This window comes from Molossus molossus, unplaced genomic scaffold, assembly GCF_014108415.1.
Source record: "Molossus molossus isolate mMolMol1 unplaced genomic scaffold, mMolMol1.p scaffold_m16_p_6, whole genome shotgun sequence".
Taxonomy (NCBI): domain Eukaryota; kingdom Metazoa; phylum Chordata; class Mammalia; order Chiroptera; family Molossidae; genus Molossus; species Molossus molossus.
The window spans coordinates 26,095,984-26,106,516 of NW_023425399.1; the positions used below are offsets into that span (position 1 = coordinate 26,095,984).

Here is a 10,533-nt window from a genome sequence, read left to right on the forward strand (position 1 = left end):
TCATTTCTTTTTCTTGTCTAATTGCTCTAGCTAGAACTTCTAGTAAATACAATGTTGAACAACAGCACCCAATCTTGCTTTTCTCCTGGTTTTCAGCCTTTCACTGTTAGATGTTTTTCATAAATCCCTTTATGGTGTTTAGAAAGTTCCCTTCTACTCTTAATTTGCTGAGTGTTTATAATGAAAGGGTGTTGAAAATTTTGCAAAATACTTTTTCTGTTTCTATTGAGATGACCTCATAATGTGGCCTTTTTTCTTCTATGGAGTTATGCTGAACTGCCCTTTCGTTCCTGGAGAATCACCCCTCTACTACACATCTTTTTTTTCATTAGGTTTCCTTTGCACTGAGAACTGCATTCCCCATGAATAGTAATTTAAGGACAGTGGCAGTCTCCTATACCTGTACTCTTTAAGCTTGCTGTATACAAGTTAACAGAGTACTGCTCAGTGACCATGTTATCAACTGAACAGACTTTGGGTAGAAGAAATCATGGAGGCCCTACAACTCAAAATAAGGTTGCATGTATATGTGTAACACTGGGGGAAAGTTATACCAAAACTGTTCTTATCAACAGGATTTTCTTTTTAGTATTTACTTCATACTTTATTGTACAAAAATAAATATAAAGTACTGCTCAAGAAGCTATCTAGATGAGTTCCTTCCAAAGATACACGAAGTCCCAACCCTCACACCAACAATGTATGACTCTTACTTCAATGTTTAAACTGATCTTTGCCAGTTTAATAGGTTAAAATGTCTCATTGTAGTTCATTTCTGTAATTCTCGTGGTATGAGGTTGTGCATTTCTGAAAATGTGTAGAAAAATATTTTACAAAGGAAGCAGCTAAGATTAGGGCAAATTTTTCCTAGGTACCCCTTTCTTGATTCAATTAAACACCCAATATTAACAAAATATTTTCTAAAAATGAACAGAAACAACAGGTACATTTTATAATATCCTATTAAGAGTTTATTATAAATTTGTTTCACAGGCCACAAAGAAATAAAAGGACTATGTACAGGCTTTCAGGAAACAGGCAAGGAGCTGAGGAGGGCCAAGATGAGTCTAGGGCCTTGGTGGGTGCATTCCTGGGGGAGGGGGCCCTGTAAGGGAAACCAGACAATCTGGTGAGACTCCATGTAAAACAGCATAACAAACAAACCGGTCTGTGGCAGTGTGGCCCTGGTGAACCGGGACCACGCCTCTGTGGAGCTACTTCCGTAACTCTGTGGCCAAGGATCAAAGAAGGCCTGAAGTAAGAGTAAGGAGTTTAGTCAGTGCCTGATCTGCAACTCAAATCCCCATCCCTGCCCCAGCCTCCCACACCCTGCAGTTATCAGTCAATTGGAGGGATACATGTGCTGACTGGTGGCTTCTCTGGGGGCTGATTAGGTTCCAATGTTTATAAAACACAAAAGCAGAAAACCCAAACTAGAGACATAGGAGTCACCTAATGTGGCCATGGGTTAGCTAAGAAACCACTATAGCTTGATGAAAAGAACACTGGTCTGGGAGTCTGGACACTGAACTCTCTCTGGGCCTGTTTCTTTACCTATAAAATGAGGGCTGATCTATGTCAGCATTTCTCAAACTGAAATTAAGAAATGTATACACACTGAACAGTATATAGCAAAAGTCCAGAGCCCTCTCTTAATTACGAAACACTATCAAACCAGAGTGTAAGACAATTAATTCCGTGATCTTTATTGTGGACCCTCAGACTACATTATTTCACAGTACCCGAAGAACACTGCCTTGGACATTGAGAAGTACTCTAAGTGCAGAGGGAGTTAGGTCAATGTAAGAAATGTTCCCTCACTCCTTTCCGGACTAAGTTGTCGAAAGCCCAAAAGCCCGGAGGTATGGTCAAAATATAGTCTTCCCTCCACCTCCCATGTCAATATGGCTCTAGGAAAGACGTTGAAGTCACTGTTGTGGGCACTTACCTCGCATTCCTGGGGGAGGGGGCCGCATTCCTGGAGGGGGCATGCCCATTGGAGATCCTCGTCCAGGGGGGATCCCCATTGGGGGACCCATGGGAGGCCTCATACCAGGAGGTGGGCCCATCATGCCTACAAAAGAAACGCCCCCAAAAGATAACTCACGTGTCTGTCAAAAGGCATCAGAAAACATGCAAAGCTGTCCACCAAGTTCTGAGACAGATGGACCATTCCACCCTCCCAGCATCTCCTAGCAAACTGGGACTTGAGCCAGAGGTGGGACTCCCAATGGCTCTTGTTCCAAGGTCAGTCAGCCAGACTGGATCTCAGAGTAATCCTGCTTAATTATAAAAACTCATCATCAGTTTCAGTCAAGGTATGTCTCATCATAAATCCAGCTCAGGCATTTTTTATCAATTAACAGTGCTCTCCTTAAGGGCTTCTCACCTGGAGGGGGTGCCCCTCGGCCCATTGGTGGGGGAGGACCCCCACGTCCAGGCGGGTACTGGGTTGGGGCCCCTGCAATACTGGCTGTGGCAGCAGCTGCAGCAGCTGCAACAGTGCCTCTTGCTTGCGGGGTCATCACCTAAGAGGACACAGAAAGAGAATTAGGCAGAATAGTCCAGTGCCATGAGGCATCCTACTCTCCTCCCCAACTTGGAAAGGAAACAGCAGACACCAAATCCCCTAAATTACAAGTCATGGCATCAGATTTCCTATTCAAAACCATCTTCCGGAGAAGATCAAGCTTCAATGCCCATTCCCCATCTTCTAGGCCTGAGTTAAGGATGCTCAACACAAATTAGAGAAGGCACCTACATTTTCAAATGACTAATAACAGTCATAAGAGAGTATATTTCAAATGTTGTCATGGACTCATTTTGCTCCAGTACAGTTGGCTAACATACCCTTTAGGAATCTCTTTACTAATACCATCAGTATAACTTACAATGACAAGTTTTCCTTTTCGCCTGCTTCTAGGAACACATACACATAGCACCATGAAACACTGCTAGCCTGACAGTCATAGGTTGGTCATTCTGGACTCTTTACAAACGGTGGATCCCCCCACTATTCTTTATTTTAACCACCAGATACTGGTGCCATTCCCCAACTCCTCACCTGTTGGGATGGTCCACCAACCCCACGAACTGGCCCAGCAAGACCTGCAGGGGCCTGGGGCATGGGAACACCAGCTGGGATTCCTCTGCCAGCAGCCCTGCCAATCCCTGGGCCCCCAGCAGCTCCAGCAAGTGGCACTCGGGCAATGCCAGTCTGAAAAATAAAGAAACAGGGTAAAATGCTTGTGGCGTAGAGAATCTGACACGTACATTGGAATGCCATTTCCAAGAGAGCTCCTCAGACTTATCCAGCATCTAAACAACTTAGACGCTGTCCACCTGTACGTGTTAACACCATGACTCCTCCACCTAAGATTATATGCCTAGCTGTCACTCCTGCAGCAGGCTAGGAGAACTTAAGAGCTTAGAGAAACGGGCAACACGACTATCTATATGCATTCCCATGAAAATTAAATCAACAAAGGGCCAGGGCTCCATTCAGAAGGGTGCAACAGACAAGAGCACTTGACCTGGCATCAAAGAAACATGAGGTTCAGTCCCAGCTGATTCTCACCTGGTGGGTGACAGCGGAGAAGTAATCCCACGATTTGGGGACTGTTTCCTCAACTGCAAATGATGGGGTTATGACAAAACTGGTTGTGGTCATGAAGGTTTACAATGGGCTACATTAGAATAGTAAATTCTACTGGAAATAGATACTCAGAGTTATGAATACATATGCTTTGAACCAAAAAATGTGGTAACATCCGTTGTAGACATTTATATTGGAAAAAGCTTCAACTAAAGTCCAAAAATAAGGCTATGACTAAGATAAACTATGCTGTATTCACTTGAGAGAATATCTTTATTTCATTAACGTGACTTGTATACAGCAAGTAGAAAAATACGTTGAGTGAAAAAGCAAAACAAAATATTACTTGCATATTATATGTTAAATGCTAAAAAAATATACATGTGGCCCAGCCAGTGTGGCTCAGTGGACTGAATGTCGTCTCATAGGCTAAGAGGTCCTGGTTCCATTCCGGGTCAGGGCACATGTCCAAGTTGTGGGCTCGATCCCCAGTAAGGGGCACAAAGGAGGCAGTCGATCGATGTTTATCACATTGATGTTTCTCTCTCTCTCTCTCTCTCCCTCCCTCTTTCTAAAAAAAACATGCATACAACAAAACATAAGAAAAATATTCCTTTGATGAAAAATAAAATGAAAAAGGGAAAACAAATTTGGTTAGACTCCCTAAAGCCTGCTCCATTTCTAAATGCAGGCTGGTGTTTATAGAACCAAGAATGCTGGTATCAATGCCAATGTCGCCACTTACTAGCTGTGACACCTTGGACAAATTACTAAAACCCGATTTTTATCTATAAAGTGGGAGTCATTTATCTCAGAGATGGTTACAAGAATTAAATGAAATACTGAAGCGCTTGACACAGCAGATGCTCAATAATGGCTTTGCACTGGCACTCTGCTCTTACTTACATCTTTGGGAGGAGGTCCCTCTACTGTCATTGAGACCAGGTTCTCCCCTCGAAGCAGCACCAGACCGAGGACTCGCTTCTCTTCTCTTTCTGCTTGTTTTGAGTTCTTTGGCCTAAAGACCGGTTTAGGAAAAGAAACAAAAAAGCAAGCATTAAAAAGAGGGTAAAGTTATGTTCACCTACCTAGGGGCCTCCAAGATTTGTTTTATACTTGATCTCCTGACAAATGATACATAAACTTTCTCTAAGACAGTTCCTCTAGATAGTCTTCACAGGCTGAATCTGTAACCCCTAAAGTGGTTGTTTCCCATACCAAGAGGATGCAGAACAAGAGATAGGACAGCAGTCAAGAAAGCCCAGCCCTGGCTCAATGTTATTCCACAGCAACCATCAAGTCTTCTCTCCTCAGTCAATCTTCTCTGCTATCACTCTGCTCCCTCCCTTCAGCTTAAGTTCTTGCCAGTGTCAGAAGCAACCAAAACAATTCAAGTGAACTGATTCCCACTTATCCCACTTACAAGTGGGATCCTTCTAGTTACAATTCAACCCCACGGGCTTATCATTCCGTCTCTTGCCTCACATCAGAAATAGAAACCATAAAGGAACAGTAAGAGTTAACTACACAGGAACTACACCTCTGTCCTCAAAGCACAAAAACAGAAATCTCCAAGCAGCCACAGCCAGAAAAGGATGAACAAAATATAAATGCAATCTGGGAAAAATAACCACAAGATAGGGAAAGAGAAGAAAAATCCAAAGCCAGTATGCTAAAAAAATAAAATAAAGGAAAGAAAAAAAACCTGATCAACCTAAAAATCAATTTAGAGGTTTCATTTTAATGTTATTTTATATAACAGTGGTTTTCTGTGAGTGGACATTTTTAGCTTATCTGTATTTTCATATTTTTTAATAAAAGCATATACTGCCATTTCACAATCTTAAAGAAAAACCTTCTGGGTATTTTAATATTTTCTCATAAACATTTAAAAATTTTTTCAGAATTAAGGTAGTTTCATTTGAAAAACAGAAGAGAACCATTTGAAATGGTTCTACACTGATCTGCTGGCCCTTCTCTAATGTGTACACCTGGCATTCAGCCACCTACCATTTTTGTCCTTTACTTCTTAACCTCATGCCACAAAGAAAACAACAGCCCCAAAGGGAATTCACAGCTGCTGACAACATAACATGGACACTGCACGCCATCTGGCAAAAGAGAGCTGGATGACCATGGAAATCACATAATCTCTTGGGCCTCAAGATGCCTTGAATGTAAAAATAGACAAAAACCTAGACCACATATTTTAGTAGGCTAGAAACTTAAAAACTGTGAGTTTTAGTGTAAGAGAGTTATCTAATAACTTATGGAACTATAGGAAAGCAGAAAACATCTCAAATTGTTTCTATAAATGCCAACAAAAATCACTGGCCCCAAACCCACAGGGGATCTGAGCACTTACCCTGAAGAGGGTCAGAGGCTTCTTAAAGCAGTATCAGACCAGGCTGCATTGGGGAGCCCTTTAGGCTACAGCTTTACAAATAGGCAATGAGGCCAGAAAATCAAGTTCTCCCCCCTCATACACCTGTGGGGAGAACATGAGAGCCCTTTACCCCAATACTCAGGGGCACAAGAAAGGAAGAGAAACAAAAAGCCTAGTAGCCCTCCTTACAACCTGTAATGTGCTAGAACTACAGAACAAGAACTGCTGGGCTCAAGATTTCTTAGTGTCCAATGTCTCCATTTAAATCTGCCCTCTAAAACAGGAGAGCAAACCAACAGGAACCAGCTAGCTACATCACCACCTATCTCCTGGTCCACCTACCCAATCTATGCCTCATCTAAATCCCTCCCCACACAGCCCATTCCTCACTTGATCTTCCTGAATTCATCACAGTCGCATAGGATCAAATTCATATGCTTGTCGAAAGCCTTGAAGGTGCCAATGAAGATACGACCATCTTGCAGGATGCACCTCATCCTGTAGTCGATGTGCTGCAGCATCTTGCTGCTCTTGCCCACAGTCTGCAAGGAGAAATCAGTAGAATTGAGACTTAGTTCTTTTGAAACCATGTATCATTTTTACTTGATTTTAGAGAGAGAGAGGGTGGGAGGAAGAGAAACATGGATATGTTGTTTCTTTTTTTTATGCATTCACTGGTTGCTTCTTATATGTAACCTGACTGGAGATGGAACCCAAAACCTTGATCTATCAGGAAGACATTCTGACCAGCTGAGCTACCCAGCCAGGGTGGAACCACACATCCCATGGCCCTTCCTAAAGGTCGCTGTGGCCTTCTTTTCCGTGTGTCTGTCTTTCTCAGTATAGCCACAGTCCTTTCCCAGGAATTCTCCCATGTTAGCCTGTATTCAGCCCTGACCTCTGCCCCTACTGTTTTTCCCCTTTCCCTTCAAATCATCTCATATTACAATTGCCTTTGTTTAGGCTGGGTAAGTTTCAGGGGTGAGCATGTAGGATGTCTCCAAACTAAAGCAATCCATCCATACCTGCGATTAGCCACCTACCACTGTAAAGATTATAGTTGTGTGACTCCAGTGCTATAGAATACCATATTCCATTAAAAAGAGCTGGAATGGGACTGGCACTAAAAATCCAATCAACCGGAAGCTTATTGGCTTGGAGGTGAGAGTGGATGCCCCAACTAAGAATTTGTTAGTGTGCCTTCAAGACTACCTTTGTGAGGGAAATTTTCTGGTAGCCAGAGTACTGATCAGTTTGAACACATAATGGCTTTTAAGAACATATATTTGCTATACTTCTTAATGAATCCAACAACCTTTTCTGCTTTATAGCCTAGCCTGCGATGTATCTTTGCTAAAACAGACTACTGAGACATCACAATGTGAACTGTCGGGTGCCCTTAGCAGTTGATCTGTGTACCAGCCTCCCATCAATCTGACTGGCCAGTCCTAACTCATCCAAGTGCCTTCTATGTACCAGGCCTGTGCATGCTGTTCATCTCTGTGAGCTTGGACAAGAACAGGCTTCTGAACCTACAAATGTGTGAATCAGAACCTTGAATTCCACCCTGCAGACCCAGGTTATGTGGTTCAGTCTCCCTTAGACGATCCTTTTAACTGCCTGGTAATCAATCACACAGCTTCTAGCCACACAGACTTCAACCTTTACAGCAACATTTTTGGTCCACGCAGTAAATAGCCAACCCTCACTGGCTTTTCACTGCAGACCAGGCATTGAGATAAGCACTATGTTTCTCACTTAATTATAAAAATAAGCTCCATAGTCTTGCTATTTTACAGATAAGGCCACTGAAGCTGGGAGAGGTGAAGTAGCTTGCCCTGTCTCAGAGCCAGGAATCTGTGTTGGAACCTAATCAGTCTGAACCCCGTGCCTCACCCCCCAAACAATATCCTACCAGGTTCCCCTGCTTTCACTTCATCCAACACACAACACCTACAGAACAAAGTGCTTTGTCTAAACACAAAGTTCATGCCATTTTGCTGGTTACAATCCTGCAGTGGTCTGCCTCGCCACCACCGGCCCGATTAAGTAGCACGAAGGCCTTTAGTAACCAGGCTCCCGCCAATTCCTCCCACCTCATCTCCCACCTCTCCCTCCCTTTCCCCCTCCAGGAACTTTCAATGCTTTGCACTCACACCCTTCGGATCTGTAATGAGCCCTCCCGTTTTCGCTGGAACAATCTAGACTCGCTCAGCAATCCTCCACGCCTGAAAGCATTCTTACCCGCCTCCCTCCACGCCGTTACGTTTACTCACTGCTGAATTACCACTCTGAATTACATCCCCCGCGTCCCTAGCTAGAAAGCGACCTCTGCGAAGAAAGGTGACATCTCATTGTGTAGCCCCAGCGCCTGAAGTCAGACATATTCAAACAAATATGCTAGAGAAAGGAGTTCCACTCTCCTCCAAACATTCTCCTTCCCCCTCGCGTTCCCTCCTCCCCATCCACTCGAGTCTAGCGGCTAGACCCAAGAGCACCCCAGTTTCGGCCAGGCCTTCCACCCACGTCCTTCTCAGGCACGCACCCCTTCCAGTCTCACCGGGTCTCCCCAGTCCTGCGGCTCTAGCGCCTGCCCTCGAAACCCAGACACACATTTCTTCCGCAAAAGTTTACTTTGTGCCGACACACAGGATCCCAGGACCGGCTATAGCGGCGCGGGGAGCCGCGGGAGCCGCGCTTCTAGCGTCGCCCCCACCGGGCGACCCGGGCCTCCCTCCCGCAGGGCCAGCTTTCCCCTCCCCCAACCCGCCGAACGTCCAAGGTCCGGGTCTTTCGTGCCGGGACCGAGCGGCCGCGGCCCGGGCCTCCATCGCCACGAGAGGCCAACCATCGCCTCCTCCCCCAAGAGTCACGCCATCCTTTCCACAACAGACTCGGAAGCGCCCGCGCCGCCGGCCTGCGCCTCCTCACCATGGTGGCGGTTCTGATGGCTCCGATTCCCGCCGGATTCGCCTGCTCAGAGGCCTAGCCGCCCTCCAGCAGCCCGCTTCCCGCCGCCACTACCGGAAGTGCGAACGCGGGCAAAATGGAGTCGGGTAGAAAGCTACTTCCGGTCCCAGAGCCAGGCCCTTGAGTCCTGTCCGGGCCGTGAAGCCGTGAGCTCAAAGCGGGGCGGGGCTTGGGGCGGGGCTTGGGGCGGGGCTTGGGGCGGGGCTTGGGGCGGGGCTAACATCTGACTGAGGTACCAGGGCCTCTCCTCTTCATCCGCGTTACCCCTGCCCCTTAGCTCGCGGTCCTGAACTCCCTCCACCGCTCCGGCTCTCTCCTGTACCGCCCTGTCCCGTTTTCCGTGAGCTTGCTCCGCGCGCTCCTGCCTGAGCCCATTCGCCGTCGCCTCCCCGGAATAGGAGTCGTCCGGCCGGGTGCACCTCCAGGACTCCTGACCTGTACCCACTGAGGACTCCCCTAGCCTCCTGTCGAAGCCCCTCCCCCCCCCTTTCTCTCCGGCGGTACCAGCTAACATGCTGTTGCCCCGGCCGGTTTGGTTCAGCGGCCAGAGCGGCGGCCTGCGGCCCGAGGGCCCGGGTCCCATTCTCCGCCAAGGGCACAGGCCTGGGCGGCAGGTTTGAGCCCCGCCCCGGTGTCTCTCTCTCACATCCATGTCCGTCTGTCTGTCTCCCTCCCTCCCTTCCTTCCATTCTATCTGGAAATCAATGGGAAAGTATCCTCAGGTGGGGACTGAATAAAAAAAAAAAATTTAAGTAGCTAACATACTATATATTTTGGTTATTTTGTTGTCCCCCTCGTTTGGATGTAAATTCCACAAGTATGGATGCTTATGTATCATTTATTGCTGTAGTGCCTAGAACACTGCTAAGCACGAAGCAAGGGCTTGAATATTTTAGTGAATCAATCGATCAGTCCCATCCAGTCCCATGACTTTTTAATGCTCTTACATACTGAAGTTTTTCAAATTTATTCCTTTAACCTTGGGTTCTTCATTTAACTCTTGGCTTTACTAAGCAGCCACCTGCTTGACATGAATGCCTCATAGGTATACTAAATTTAATACTGAACACAAAGCTCTTGATTCTAGTCACTCTTCTTCCCAAAGCCACTTCTTACCAGTGTTCCCCATCTCAGAAGTTTGTTGAGTTAAAAACCAAAACGATAAGCTTGGTAGAATCCTTGACCCCTCCCTTTCTCTCCCATCTCATAATCAGTCAGCAAATCCTATGGACCTCACCTTCAAAATGTCTTGAATCTGACTGTTGTCACCTGCCCCACTACTACCGTGCTAGTCCTAGCCAGCATCATCTCCGTCTCGGATCGCTGAAGGAGCCCCTATCTAGTCTCTGCGTCCTCTTGCTCTCACAGTAGCCAGAGGGATCGTTCTGTAATGTAGTGGGATTATATCAGGTGATGCCATTGCCCTGCTCGCCACTTCCCAACACGCATGGAATAAAATCCAGCCCTGCATCCCTCTCCAATCTCGTCTCCTTCCACATTCCCCTCATTCATCCTCCTCCAGCCATACTAGTCTCCTTGCTGTTCCTCAAACCCAGCAAGGAAAGTTTCCACCTCAGGGCTT

At 46.2% G+C, this 10,533-nt stretch overlaps 1 protein-coding gene across 2 annotated transcripts; it reads right to left on the minus strand.

Moving 5' to 3' along the window:
* Positions 1–953: 953 nt before the first annotated feature.
* Positions 954–9,044, minus strand: SNRPB (small nuclear ribonucleoprotein polypeptides B and B1). Of its 2 annotated transcripts, none has more exons than XM_036245660.1 (7): positions 8,913–9,044; positions 6,372–6,523; positions 4,502–4,613; positions 3,065–3,217; positions 2,390–2,528; positions 1,949–2,074; positions 954–1,252 (listed from the first exon to the last, which is right to left on the minus strand). In XM_036245660.1, exons 1-7 carry the CDS (start codon positions 8,913–8,915, stop codon positions 1,242–1,244), a joined length of 696 nt encoding a protein of 231 aa, XP_036101553.1. In that variant the 5' UTR covers positions 8,916–9,044; the 3' UTR covers positions 954–1,241. The 2 variants fall into 2 exon arrangements, with proteins under 2 accessions (XP_036101553.1, XP_036101552.1); XM_036245659.1 differs by having other exon boundaries at positions 954–1,105; positions 8,913–9,029.
* Positions 9,045–10,533: the final 1,489 nt, after the last annotated feature.

Excerpts from the sequence above, each read along its gene's own strand:
- SNRPB (XM_036245659.1), bottom strand. Across the intron at positions 4,614-6,371 it reads GATGAATTCAGGAAGATCAA|GCCAAAGAACTCAAAACAAG; the intron begins GTGAGGAATGGG and ends ACCGGTCTTTAG. Across the intron at positions 1,106-1,948 it reads CCCTCCCCCAGGAATGCGAG|GGCCCCCTCCCCCAGGAATG; the intron begins GTAAGTGCCCAC and ends TTTCCCTTACAG.